This window comes from Scleropages formosus, chromosome 9 (assembly GCF_900964775.1).
Source record: "Scleropages formosus chromosome 9, fSclFor1.1, whole genome shotgun sequence".
Taxonomy (NCBI): Eukaryota; Metazoa; Chordata; class Actinopteri; order Osteoglossiformes; family Osteoglossidae; genus Scleropages; species Scleropages formosus.
The window spans coordinates 27,386,727-27,401,402 of NC_041814.1; the positions used below are offsets into that span (position 1 = coordinate 27,386,727).

The 14,676-nt window shown below is 42.5% G+C and overlaps 1 protein-coding gene across 1 annotated transcript in view; it reads left to right on the forward strand.

The window, feature by feature from the left end:
• The first annotated feature begins 202 nt into the window (after positions 1-202).
• The window catches only part of malrd1 (MAM and LDL receptor class A domain containing 1), a 92,553-nt gene continuing 78,079 nt past the window's right edge, over positions 203-14,676 (forward strand). The window contains exons 1-7 of the mRNA XM_029254858.1: positions 203-353; positions 3,121-3,258; positions 3,811-3,899; positions 4,026-4,202; positions 7,956-8,052; positions 10,721-10,867; positions 13,978-14,135. Of these exons, the coding sequence (XP_029110691.1) occupies positions 203-353; positions 3,121-3,258; positions 3,811-3,899; positions 4,026-4,202; positions 7,956-8,052; positions 10,721-10,867; positions 13,978-14,135 (957 nt within the window). The remainder of the gene's footprint in view (positions 354-3,120; positions 3,259-3,810; positions 3,900-4,025; positions 4,203-7,955; positions 8,053-10,720; positions 10,868-13,977; positions 14,136-14,676) is intronic.

Sequence of the window (14,676 nt, forward strand, 5' to 3'; positions counted from 1 at the left end):
TACTGTCTGCCATTCTGAGTAAACAGTTTGTTTAACGGAGAGACTCGTTCACTTCTACGAAGATACAACCATCCGTATTACAGACACAGGGGATCCCTGTAGAGCCTCCTTTCATTTCTTAACTTGGGTTTTGTCCGCCCTTCATGTATTCGTTTGCCTTCCTGGGTAAAAGTTGTGCGGCACCGAGCTGAAGGATCGCTCCATGATGCCCGGCTACCTGGCGCTCTGCGCCCTCTGCTTCCTGGTGACGACGGGGCAAAGTTGCGCGCCGTTGGAACTGGACTGCCCCACCGGGGGCCACCATGAGCCCTGGGACACTGAGTCTGATCTTCAGGACCACCATGGAGGCGGCAGTGAGCGCACCTAAGCATTTTTTGTGTGATGTGTTTGGGTTTGAATATGTGAGTGTTGGGCCTTGTGGGTGTGTGGACATACCCCGAGGAGTGTTAGTAATTGGGAAAATGTGACATCTTAAATTTTGACTCGACCGGTGTATTAGGAAACTGGTATTGCTGGGATAGACTTAGGACCACGGTGACCCTGCGTTGGACTAGTGGTTTTGTTATTGAATCAACGAGCAAATGATACTTTGGGCTGCTTCGCATGTGAATTAATCGTAATTGTATCTAAGAACATGATTGCTTAAGTTGTCTATAATTTTAATCCACAAAATAATAATGCAATAAATGAAAGAAAAAGGGCGCAGTGGGTTGGACCGGGTCCTGCTCTTCGGTGTGTCTGTGGTTCGAGTCCCGCTTGGGGTGCCTTGCGACGGACTGGCGTCCCGTCCTGGGTGTGTCCCCTCCCCTTCCAGCATTACACCCTGTTTTGCCGGGTTAGGCTCCGGCTCCCCGCGACCCCAAATGGGATAAGCGGTTCAGAAAGTGTGTGTGTGTGTAAATACAAGAAATAAATACAATTTTAAGAGTTTTTAGCATCGTAACCTCAGGTCATAATCTCCAGGTATTGCAGTGATTAAGAATACAGTCTGAAACCTTAAGGTTGTTGGTTTGAGTCTAAGCAGGGGCCCTGCCGCAGGGTCCTTCACCATGGTATTGTATTGAATTACTTTAACCGAATATCCGCAGGGCAAAGCTGCATGTTGCTTTGAATGAAGGTATCTGCTGATCGCTATATACATAAGATATATACGTATGTACTGTATATATACACATATATAGTGTATGTATGTAGATATATATATTTACATATTTAATTTTTAAGATATTCAAACAATAATTTTTAGCTAATAGCTAATTTTTCTAATATTGGGATGGCATCCATCCTGTCTGACACTACTAATAATTTTTTCACCGTTTTTTGCAGACAGCTGGTGGCATAGTAATTAGAACTAGTGAATGCAAACCCACGTATTGCAAGTTCCAATCCCACTTTGCAGCGGGCACAAGTTGTGATGAGTGATGATTCTGCAGGAAATTGAATCATAACCCTTTCACGGTGCACAAGCCCACCGGAAAACGTTGTCGCAAATTCGTCTTTGTGTCGTGCGGAGGTTACAGGGCTTGCAGAGGACATTAATCTCAGGTTAATGATCCCCTTACCCTGATGCTGCAGTTCCTAATTTCTGTCAGTGTCCAAAATGTAAAACTGAACTACTTGGAAAAAGGCAGCGAAAGTTATGCAGTTATGTATCCAGGATACAAAATCCTTTATGATTTAGAAGAGGTAGTTGTGTAGTGGTTAGAGCTCCTCCCTTTGGCTCTGAAGGTTACAGGTTCAGTTCCCACCTTTGCCTGTAATACCCTTGAGCAAGGTACTTATTCTGAATTACTGTAGTAAGATTGTCCAGCTGGGTAAATAATTGTAAGCTCCTATGGAGGGATGGGTAAGCTTAGAAAGTTATTTATCATATTGCTTGAAAGCATGTGAAGCCTTTGTGTTCCTCATTTTTACCACAAAATGGTTATTTAATGAGAATCAACGTTTCTCATGTAACATAATAGGTGTGTAATGACCAGTTCCATATGTTGCTTTAGAAGAAATCGTGTGTGTGGTAGAAAGGGTGTAAAAATAAGTGAAGCCCAAGTCGCGCTAGTATGGGTGGCATGGAGGCACAGCAAGTAGCGCTGCTGTCTCACAGCACCTGGGTGGTGCGAGAGAACGTGGGTTTCCTTCCCTGCTCAGTCTGTGTGGAGTTTGCATGTTGTCCTGGTGTCTGTGCGGGTTGCTCTGGTTTCCTCCCGGAGTCCAAAGACATGCTGTTCAGGTTCCCCTATAGTGTGTGAGTGTCACAGAGAGTGTTTTTCACTGATATATGCATGAGTGACCCATTGTAAGTAGTGTATCTAGCAGTGTAAGTCACCACGGTGAATAAGGTGTGTGGGCTAGTAACACTACATAGTGTTGGTTGTAAGTCACTTTGGAGAAAAGTGTCTGCTAAGTGAATAAATGTAAACCAAGTGTAAAATTATATGTTTATTTCAAGATTTTTTCAAGATATTTCAAGGTTTGAGATTTAAATTTTATGTTTATTTTAATAGGTAGGGGGGTGCGGTGGCGCAGTGGGTTGGACCGCAGTCCTGCTCTCCGGTGGGTCTGGGGTTCGAGTCCCGCTTGGGGTGCCTTGTGACGGACTGGCGTCCCGTCCTGGGTGTGTCCCCTTCCCCCTCTGGCCTTACGCCCTGTGTTGCCGGGTAGGCTCCGGTTTCCCGTGACCCCATGAGGGATGAGCGGTTCTGAAAACGTGTGTGTGTGTGTGTGTGTGTGTGTGTGTGTGTGTGTGTGTGTGTGTGTGTGTGTTTATTTTAATATTTTACACGAGAATAATGACCGTCCTTATAGGATTCGCTATAGGCAGCACTGTATTTCATTTATTGATTTAGCTGCAATATTAAACGCAGAACAGTAAGGTTGACTATAACAACAGATGCTTTGCTCAAGGGTGCCATAGCCCATAACCTTCAGATCTAGAGGTTGCAGCACTGACTACACACCACCCGCTGTAGTTAAGAGTCTTGGTGTTTTCCATAAGGAGCCTGTTTCTTGATCCTCGTCTCCAAAAGACCAATATGGATTCCTGCTCTTATCTTTTCTGACTGTTCAGGCCTGGAGAGCTGTGGTCTATGACATCTGACCCCTTTCTGGATGTTTCTCTTAAAGGCTCCAGCTTGGATGGGTGCGACTTCGAGGAAGGGCTCTGCACCTTCTCCCACAGCAATGATGCTCCCACCGCCTGGACCAGGAGAACAGGTCTGAACGCCACCGGTCCCTCTTGCGACCACACGGGGCGAAGGACAGGTGAGGGAGCGCTGGCCGTGTAGAACTGTGTTCTGAGATGTTTCGACATAAAAAATCAGGGTGAAAATAAATATATGCACATGTCACCCTCACTCACTAATTCATTTAGCTAATGATTTTTTGATTTACATTTTATTGCAGCTAGGTAATTTTTATCCTAGTTAATTCTAGGTATGTACCTTGACTATGTGTTCAACAGCATTGGGTGGGATTTGAACCTGGGTCCTTCAAGTACAGGACAGCAACTCTAACCACTACGCCACCTGCTGCTAAATTGTTTTTCATAATTATCTGCATTTTTGCATTTCAATTTAAATGAGTAATGCTCTATTTTTAACAAAACTTACAAATCCCTGTGAAAGACTGGCATCCCATCCAGGAGATATCCTGCCTTATGCCCTGTGTATCCAGGATAGACTCTGGATCCCCATGACCCTATACACTGGACAAGCAGTTATTGATGATGAATGAATGATGATGAGATTAACACACGATCAGAGATACAGTGTGCAAAAAAAAATTACATATTTTGTTTCCTCTTTTTTTCCGCAGGACATTACCTTTTGCTGTCAGGTCCCAATGGAACACGGCCTCTCGCTAGGTGGAGAAGTGTTGTTCTTCTTCCGACCAACTCCTGTGAGGTGAGACACACACCTACTAGTGCCACATCCCTGATGGTCCCCTGTTTTGAGGCATTTGGTATCTCTGCACTTGGGGGGTTTCATGATGTGCCTTAAACATTCACCGTGTCCCCTCCTCCACCCCAGATGTCCTTCTACCATCACTTTGGGCGAGTAAGCGGTGCACTGCAAGTCCTGACCCAAACGCACGCTGCCGGTCCGCTCCAGCAGGTCTGGTCGCGGTCACAGTTGGGGTCGGGACCCCCAGAGGAGGCACTGTGGGTCAGGACTACGGTCTCCCTCAGCAGCACCCAAAGGTTCCAGGTCTGTGGGTCCATCACTTTGACAGGCACTGCTCTTCAGCAGCCAGAGATGATACATATTTAATAACATCAAATAATAACATCTTCGTGCAGTTTGCAATGTTGGGTTTGTGCACCAAGTTGCTTACAAGGTTTTACCCATTCATGCAGCTGAGCAATTTTTATTGCATCCATTCAGGATGAGCGCCTTGTTTAAGGGTTCCACAGCAGGAGATGGGATTCGAACCCAGTTCCTTTGTTCACAAAGCTGCAGCTTTCAGGGCAAATTTGAGGTTTTTCGATTATTTGATGTTAAGGTAGGTCACAGTGCAAAAAAATGTTGAGAGGGACGGCCCGAGCCCTCCTCTACAGTAAATGAGGGGTAAATTTGGAACAGGATTCAGGGGGTGGAGCCTATCCTCAGACCATCTGGCCCTGCGGCAACCCGGTTCTGTCCGACTGTGTCACAGACTGAGGCCCATTTCCGTCGCTCAAGGCTTCCCCCTCATCGGCACCATCTGCACCATATGCTCTCCACCCTCCACCAACAGGCAGAGCACATGGTCTCTCCCCAGCGGTTGCAAACCCGCCTTTCATCCCTGCGAGAACGACGGGGACTCTAGTCGCCCTCAGTCCCACCAAGGGCTGGGAACAAGTAGTTAAAGTTCTCCAGCCTTGATTGGGCGGATTAGCACATTTACGGCTCTGCTTCTTGCCGGCGTTGGCCTTCTTCTGCAATGATTACAATAAGTTTACGAGCCATTAAAATTAGCCCTCCGGCGCTCCGGCTGAACCCGCAAACACGAACTGACGATAAGGAGCTCTGAACCCGGTGGACTGATTAAAACGCAGCCCGGCAAGAAAGAAACGGATGCAAGTCGAATCTAAAGTGAGCCGGTTCACGATCGAGGACCGTAATTATTATTCTCACACATGTACTTTTGATGTACTGGCCATGGTTCATTGTTAATGTATTTTGAGCATGCTGATAAACAGACACGTTCAGTTTAAATATTCCAAAGTGGGCCACTGCAGGACCATGTATATATAAAAATTATATCAGTGGGGTATGGAACAAATGAACTGCTGCTTCTTCAAACTAATGGTTGCTATAGATGAGCAATGACCTGATCGGTGTGAGGACGTGACACACCGTTTATGCTGTCGTAAGTGACGGCGCGCCATAAAACTCCTCAAGGCGGATGAGCTGAGCGTGCACTTTGATCCAAGTTGACAAGTTGCTCCTTTGGACCCAGTGGTGGGACAGGTTTTGTTGGCCCTGGCAACTTCCTCTCCATGTAGACCTTTAGTGGCTGGCTGCGGTCCACGGCGATTAAACCAAAGCAATTCTAAACGGCATATAAGCATGCGATTTTTCATAAGCGAACTTCTCAAGATAGAAAAAATTTTCTCCTTTATTTGTTACTCATTGAATTTTCTTCACTAATTGCATGTTTTCATCAGTGCTTTTACACGCCGAGCTAATGGATGACAGCAAAGCCAGTAAAAGGAGTGCAGGGCCGCCCTAATTCAACTCACTTCCACGGCGTTTACACTTTGTGTCTGGTGATCTTGAGTGTCGGCGATCAGTAATAAAATGAAAAATGTCGCAATGTTTCTAAGATGACTCAGTCGAAAACCAGCACCGAATAGCTTTTAAATGACTTACGTTGTATATATTTTGGGGGGGTGCGGTGGCGCAGTGGGTTGGACCGCAGTCCTGCTCTCCGGTGGGTCTGGGGTTCGAGTCCCGCTTGGGGTGCCTTGTGACAGACTGGCGTCCCGTCCTGGGTGTGTCCCCTTCCCCCTCTGGCCTTACGCCCTGTGTTGCCGGGTAGGCTCCGGTTCCCCGTGACCCCGTACGGGACAAGCGGTTCTGAAAATGTGTGTGTGTGTGTGTGTGTGTGTGTGTGTGTATATATTTTCCTTCATTATACATCAGTTTCAATGTTAATGTACTTTGAAAGCGTCAAAGTTAAAAAGGCCTTTGAGTCTTTCTTAAATTATTGCTAGAGTGAATATAAAAACAATAAAACTATTATTACTATTAATAATATAATAATAAAAAAACTAAACTGAAAAATCTAGCTCTAAAAAATATATTTAGATTTCTAGAAGACCTAAAAAGCGAACATAATCAAAGCACATCTGTATTATTAAGCTTTTCCGATAAAATTGATTTTGGTGTTACAGACTAAACAAATTATGATGGTTTTAGTGAAGAACCAGTGTGTCAGCTTGGTTCAACAAACACAAGTCCTCCTGATTAGGGAATTGCCTTTATTATTTTATGATCGTGGGTTAGAGCTCCAAGAGCCTCAAAAATTGTGTTAATGATGAAGCAGCGTAAATGTGGAGAAAAATAGCGGAAAAACCGCGTCGCTCTGCTTTTGCGTGTCGGCTAAGAAATGCAATCACGAGCACTTGTGAAACTGCATACCTGTCATAATCCACCCGGGCCTTATTTGTGAGCGTGTGCTTTTAGTCAATGTCAATTCTGGTGTGTAACAGAGCTCAAGAAAAGCATTTTCTATGATGGCTACAAATTCAAATCCTGGCTGTGTGTATAAAAAGCGGTAGTGTATTCTATCATTATAAATGACAAATTCCATAACAGCTCAGTTTTCAAAAATTGAATAAATTAACATTTAATGGAAAATGACGAGAGGCAACAAATCAGAACATAAAATAATGCCTTTGCTCTGAAAGGCATAAGCACAACTTCACATAAGCATGATTTCAATAATTCATAGTCATTTTGTGTGGTTTCCAGCTTTATTTCTTTGTAGCTGTGGTGGCTCATAAAACAATTTTAATGGCTTCCTGTATGGAACTTCAACCAGCAAACCTTATTATTCAGAGTTACTTCTTACCAACACACTACGGAAAATAATTTTCTTAGTATTAATTTATTTAGCCATAGCCTTTGCCTAAGGCAACTTAAACTCAAAGGTTTTATATAAAGCAACTTCACAACAGTTATTTATACAACAGGCATGTTTACGAAAGTAATTCAGGGAAATTATCTTGACCAAGATAATAGAGCAGCAATTGGATTCAGACCTGCGACTTTCCAATTGCAATGTGATGCCTCTAATCACTGCGCCACCTGCTGCCCTATTATATAATGTGCTGGAATAACGTGCTGTCCTCATCACACCACATTATTACTGGGATGAACTGCACATCACCATGAGTATAACTTGACATACAGCTTCCTAACATGGTAAGATACTTAAAGTCATGCTTTATACTGGTATATTGGAAAAATTTAACTTATCATCCTCACTTGCAAATGCAGGGACTCCACAGCTGGAACAGGAACATTTCATTTAGACAGAAAGCCCAGCAGTACTTGTGTTTAATTTGCATTTATCCACTTCATTGATGCTTTTCTCCAAGCCTGCAGTTTTTGGGTCTACAGGCTGTAGCTCTGATCACTACTTCACCAGCTTTACCAACTGTTGACACCTGGAAATCATTACTCACGTTATTGATGTAGAAACAATTGCCCATTCTATATCACATACCACCACATTTTATCATATTATGTTAAATTAAGTGATGTTAAACTGTGTATTTGGACATGATGGACACTCATATTTGAAGTGGTTTAGAATTCAGCTCGGTGCGGTATAGATCAGAGTACATTGACTTTTTACCTGCGTACTACTTACTGAGTGACGGAGGTGAGGACTGGAGCTTTAAGATAACCACTACGCCACCTGCTGCCAATGGGAGTCCCTGAACATGATATAATTTGGTGTATCTGCAGGTCATCTTGCAAGGGGAGCTGTACGACGTCAGCAGCCCCTCGGAGGTCCTGGCCATTGATGACATTGGATTTGACAAGGGCTGCATCATAGTCCCCGGTAAGACTTCTCCTGCGGGTCACTTGTCCCAGATAATGATCACCGTTGGCATGTTGTCATGTCCATTTTTCAAATTAATATATGGCTTTTATGGACTCCTGTATGCTGGATGAATAGGAGGAAAAATCAGAGTCACATGAATAGTTTTGTACTGTGGTACATTGGGACACCTTAAAAAAGCCCTCCTGTGTTCCATGGGGAATTTTATTTCTTTTTATGACAGAATGAGCAATATTTTTCTATCATGTTTTGTGTGACAGTAAATACAGACACCACACATAATAATTATTCTAAATACATTTTGCTGTGTTCCATATGTTTTGCTGTGTAATTTACACACAGATTGAAATCCAATAAATGAAGCTGCAGCATAAACCACAACAGAACGTATTTTACTATTGTAAAGTAAGTAGAAAAACAAAATGAAAACATAGGACTGGTGTAAATAGTGGTGTAAAATTACACATATACTGTAAAATAATCATTTTACTGATGCTTTTCTTCAAAGCAACAAACAATTTTGAACTACTTACCATTATTTATAGATTTAATGGTGATTTTAAGTGGACATATTCAGGGTAAGCACTACAGCAAGAGGATGGATTCAAATTTGGATCCTTCCATTGAAAGGTGGCAGCTCTAGCTGATTAGATAGATAGATAGATAGATAGATAGATAGATAGATAGATAGATAGATAGATAGATAACTGGAATAAGAAAAATAGTGTTTGTTTTACTGGTGTTCAATTATTTAAGTGTTTATTTCATAGTGATTTTGTATCTGTTTAATTATTAATTAATTAATCAATCAATTAATTGTGCAAAAATAGATGACTAGCACAAAAACATACCGTCCCATTCATACATGTACTTTAATTTATGAGCACACTTGTTCAATTGTAATAAACTGACGTTATAATTGTGGGTGAAGCTTATTATAGAGAAAATTTTGTATAATGGTTAATATTTTATAATAGTAATGACTAACAGTGGAAATCTTTCTGGTCTGTACTTTTAATGCCCAGGTTTAGTCCTGTCATGCAGAGATGGGTTCAAATCCTCCAAGGGAGAGTGCTCAGCTGACACTGCGGACGAGGGAAGATGTTGTAAATCAAACCATGCTTCAGCTCTGGCTTTAGTGTCCAAACTCAAATAGGTGTCAGTAATAGAGTCATTGCTGAGCCCCACAGTAGCATGTGTTCGGGTGATTAAATTAAAGATGTACTTCTAGGGAGGGGGTTGTGTTGGCTCACTGGTGGAGTGGATTGGACTGGGTCTTGTTCTCTGGTGGGTCTGGGGTTCAAGTCCTGCTTGGTGTGCCTTGTGATGGACTGGCGTCCCGTCCTGGGTGTATCCCCTCCCCCTCCAGCCCTTTGCCCTGTGTTGCCAGGTTAGGCTCTGGCTCCCTGTGACCCTGTATGGGACAAGTGGTTTCAGATGGTGTGTGTGTGTGCGTGTACTTCTAGCAGCGACTGGGGCAATACACACTGTATATCCACATTTGGTACTCTTTGAAAAAATATACTACAATGGAGAGCTCAGAAACCAGATTAAAATGGCACACAAATATAATATTGAAATGAAAAATGCAAATACAAGGAAAATAAAGAGCTGGATTAAAGGGCAGCGTTCATAAAACTGAAATAACCTGGGAGTAATATAAAAATAATAGGGCTGCAATGAACATGTGATAAAAAATGTACCTGTTTTTATGGATCATATAGCAGTCAGAACTTATGTGCAAATGTTTAAAATTTTTACATTTATTAATTTAACTGATACTTTTCTTCAAAGCAATTTACAATATTAAGGTTACAATTATCACAAAATTCACAATATCACAATTATTGACCCACTTGTTTTTTAAGCAGGAGTCCCAATGTAAATGTAATCCACAAACTCATCATTTCTACATTTTTTAAAATAAATTGTCAAGATATTTGTGAGTATAGCTTTGTATCTGGAAATAAGTAAATTAAAAATGATATTTTTTAGATTTCTAAATTAGACTTTCCTACAATGAACTCAAAAGGGCCCAGAATAAACTCTACTGAAGACAATTAAATCTACAAAAGTCCCTTGGAATGCATCGTATTATTTCACAAGCATTAATTTTATCCTCCCATTTATGAATTGCAGTGTATGAATACAGGCCTTTTTCTCAAGTTGGGAGCACTGTGGCACAGCAAGTAGCGCTGCTGTCTCACAGCACCTGGGTGGTCCAAGAGGACATGGATTTGTTCAGCCGGTGTGGAGTTCGCATGTTCCCTGCGTGGCTTTCCTCTGGGTGCTCTGGTTTTCTCCCACAGTCCAAAGACATGCTGTTCAGGTTCACCCATAGTGTGTGTGTGTGTGTGTGTGTGTGTGTGTGTGTTCCACTGATGTATGGTGGTGTGACCCAGTGTAAGTAGTGTATCTAGCAGTGTAAGTCTTTGGATGCTCTGGTTTCCTCACACACTCCAAAGACATGCCGTTCAGGTTCACCTATTGTGTGTGAGTGGCAGAGAGAGTGTGTGTGTGTCACCGCGGTGAATAAGGTGTGTGGGCTCATAACACTACATAGAGTTCGTTAGCAGTCACTTTGGAAGCAAGCGTCTGCTAAATTAATGTAGATCTGCTGGTTCGGACTGTGCTGTGAACCCATCACCACCCGTCTCCTTGCCTACAGATGGCTGCTGTGGCTTTGAGTCAGGCCTGTGCGGCTGGCGGAGCAGGACGGCGCACAGACCCATGGGATGGCGACGGGTGAAGCCGGAGGACATCTCTTTCAATGGCAAAGCGCCTGCTGTGGACCACAGTGAAGGCTCCGCCCATGGTAGGACATGCACCAATCAGAAGCTGAGAGAGGCGGGGCTCTCAGACAACTTACCTTAGCAATAGGTTTTCATTATAGACATATAGACAAGAAACCTTTGGCTTATCATACTTCTCTTACAATGCTGTTTTTTTAATTGATGAGCAGATACCCACCTGTGCATGCTGGGATAGCCTCTGTGTGGTGGCACTTTTGAGAACAAAATTCAGTGGCATCGGATGAGCTCTGCTAGATAGCACAAGTCCAATGAGAGAACATTCTTAACCATAACGATCATAATTTTGTGTGATGTGTTACCAAGAATGACATTAAAGACTTTATTTATTCAATTAATCAAATGGAAATGATTAAATAAATTAATTAAATAGAGACACACACACACACACACACTGTCTGAAATTGCTGGTCCCGAACGGGGTCATGGCGAACCGGAGCCTAGCCCGGCAACGCAGGGTGCAAGGCTGAAGGCGGAGGGGACACACCCGGATGGGATGCCAGTTCGCAGAAAGGCACCCAAAGCAGGACTCAAACCCCAGACCCACCGGCGAGCAGGACCCGGCTAAACCCGCTGCACCATCGCGCCCACCGTAAATTAAATTATTAATTTTAAATTTAATTCAATAATGATTAGTTTCAGTGTTTTGTTAGGTAGGCTCAGCCTTAGCCAAATCATTATTTTGTTTATTGGTATCATTTCTTGGAAGCTGGGCAGACACAGTTATCCATCTGATGAACTCTTACAGCAGGAAAATTACTTATAGGAGCAGTTCAGTGATGAAACTCGATCATAAATAACTTCATTATTTATTCGAACCCTAATTCCTTTTTTTTTTGTCTACTCTACACTATGAGCCATTTGGAACCGAAGCCAAATTCCCTGTATGTGTATGCATACTTGGACAAATAAATCTAATTCTGTTTTGATTCTGATTTTGAAAAGCCACGTGTCAAAGGTTCAACAACAGCAGCCTTCGTAGGACTTGAACATACAACCTTCCTGACCTAAGGTCAACTCATGTTGGGTTTCGTTTGTCATGTTTTGGCAATGTTTTCTTTTAAATATGAGTTTATAATCTGTTTGACAAAATTAAATGAAAAATCGTGATTTCAGGTCCTATAATGATTCTGAGACAAAATTCTTGCTGCCATCACGTTTGGCCGTGCAGTCGTGGGGCGAATGCAGAGCAGATGTCCCGAAAACCTGAGCTTCCACGCTCGCTCTGATCGGGACTCTTCAAAATGGGTTTTGTCAGAGTCGGTAAAGAAGGTCTCGCTGAGCTAGGGGGGCGCAGAGGTTTATTAATGTAATGGCAGCTGGGACAATGTTAACGCTGATTGATCAAGACAAATTTCCCGATGCCTTTTGAATTGAGCGAATGCTTTTTTTTGTAGAGCAAATTGAATGTGGTGAATGCCACGAATGCAAATTAAGAGTGAAATCCGCTTTTTGAATTCAGTTAGCGTCGGGGTGTCTAATCGAGAGGTAGAATGGCGCGCTTTCGAAAAGTCAAAAAGGCAAAAAGTTTCGGGCTTAAAAAATTAGAATTATTTCCCAGGGTCAGTTGTGTCATCTTAATTCCTTAGTGCTAGAAAACTGAAATCCACAGAAAGGCAGTAACTCCAGTAATGTCCAACGACAGGTTAATATAACTAAACATTCAAAAGTGAATAAATAATTATTTCGGAATAAATAACCTAATTATTTTTTTGGTCATGTGCTCACATCTCTTTTCATTTTGGCTACAAACAACTTAAATTGTCATTAATTCACTTGTCTAACTTTTCTCCAAATTGGTTTACAGTCTTAAGTTTGTACACTAAGCTTCTTACAGTGATTTACCCATTCATACGGCAAGGTATTCTTTTCACTATATCAGTTCAGAGTGAGTACCTTGAGAAAGGGTACTAAGAAGGTGATGGGATTCTAACCCAATTCCTTTGATTATAAGACAAAAGCTCTAATGACTGCATCACAATAGCTAAAGCTAGTTTCTTATTTTTACTCTACATAATAATTTAGTAGTATATTTTGAGTATATTATTATTATATATAGGTAGGGGGGTGCGGTGGCGCAGTGGGTTGGACCACAGTCCTGCTGTCCGGTGGGTCTGGGGTTCAAGTCCCGCTTGGGGTGCCTTGCGACGGACTGGCGTCCCGTCCTGGGTGTGTTCCCTCCCCCTCTGGCCTTACGCCCCTGTGTTCCCGGGTAGGCTCCGGTTCCCCGTGACCCCGTATGGGACAAGCGGTTCTGAAAATGTGTGTGTGTGTATTATTATATACTGGGTTAGGTTCCGGCTCGCTGCGACCCCGGGTCTGCCGGGACAAGCGGTTTCAGACAATGTGTGTGTGTGTGTGTGTACATAATAAATGAGTATGAATACATTATTATAATTATATACAATATTATACATAACATATACAGTACTGTGCAAAAGTCTTAGGCACTTAGATGTTTCACAAAAAATTTTCTTTTAGACAGTTATTAAATTTCTTCTGCATTAGTGTGAATAGGAAAGAGCATATTTTAAATTTCCAAGCATTCCTTTTGCAAAAAGTTACAGTATTACAATAAGGGTTTTGGATGAAAGGAAGTACACACACACACACATACACACACACTGTCTGAGACCGCTTGTCCAGAGCGGGGTCATGGCAAACCAGAGCCTAACCTGGCAACACAGGACGCAAAGCCGGAGGGGGGAGAGGACACACCCAGGACGGGACGCCAGTCCATCACAAGGCCGCACAAGCGGGACTCGACCCCCGAACCGCCAGAGAGCAGGACCCGGACAAGCCCACCACACCAAGCGGTTGTTGAGGATGGATGGTTACTAAGCTTTGTAGGAAGTTCATTAATTAAGAGCATCATTTCTGGGAGCATCCTCACTTTACAGCTTTTCCCCCACAAGCACCTCAAACTTTTGCACAGTACTGTATATACATATATATTGTATATATGAATAGTATGTATACTATACATAATAACTATGAGCATATTATGAGTACAAGAATTTACATGATAATTAAACCAGGGGGCTCTACTGCATTTTTCTGTTTTGTCTATTTTTCAATGTCAGGTTTGACATTTGCATGTTCTCCTCTTTTTGAGGCCACTACCTTTGGCTGGATGGGGGTTCCAGTGCCTCTGCTGCTGTTGCCCACCTCGAAAGCCCCACCTTCCCCTCCTCAGGGGCCATCTGCAACCTCAGCTTTCAGTACAGCCTTTGGGGCCACAGTGACCTGAGGGTGTGGCTTCGCACCGCTGGGGTGAGACCAATCAGCGGGACACACTGTCAGGGACCATTAGGGTCAATGACGGTGATCATGTATGCAGTTAATTAATATATTCATCAACAAATTAAGACTGTAAGAAATGAATTAAATATCAGTTGATTAATATAGACATTCACTCTCAGTGTTGTCCAAGTGAGGAATACGGTGTTCCAGAGCCTTTCCCGAAAGCACCGGGAGGTGGGCAAATCAGGGTAGAACCTGGGTAGGATTCCTGTTCGTTCAAGCAATTTATATCGTAATGAAGTCATTTCTACAGTAATAAATGTATTTATTTTACAGAGGAAAAATATTGGAAAGAATTCATAATTATCTCAGTACTTCACGTGACTTTTTATGAGAAAACAATGATACCCTTTAGTGGTAGTGAACCAGTATGGAATGGTGATTAGAGGTGTTACCCTGTTAATTATATATTATTGTTTGAATAACAGTTATTGTTGTTGTTATTATTATGGATGGATGGATTATCATTATTATTATTATTATTCTTAGATAACATTTTAAATATGTTTCA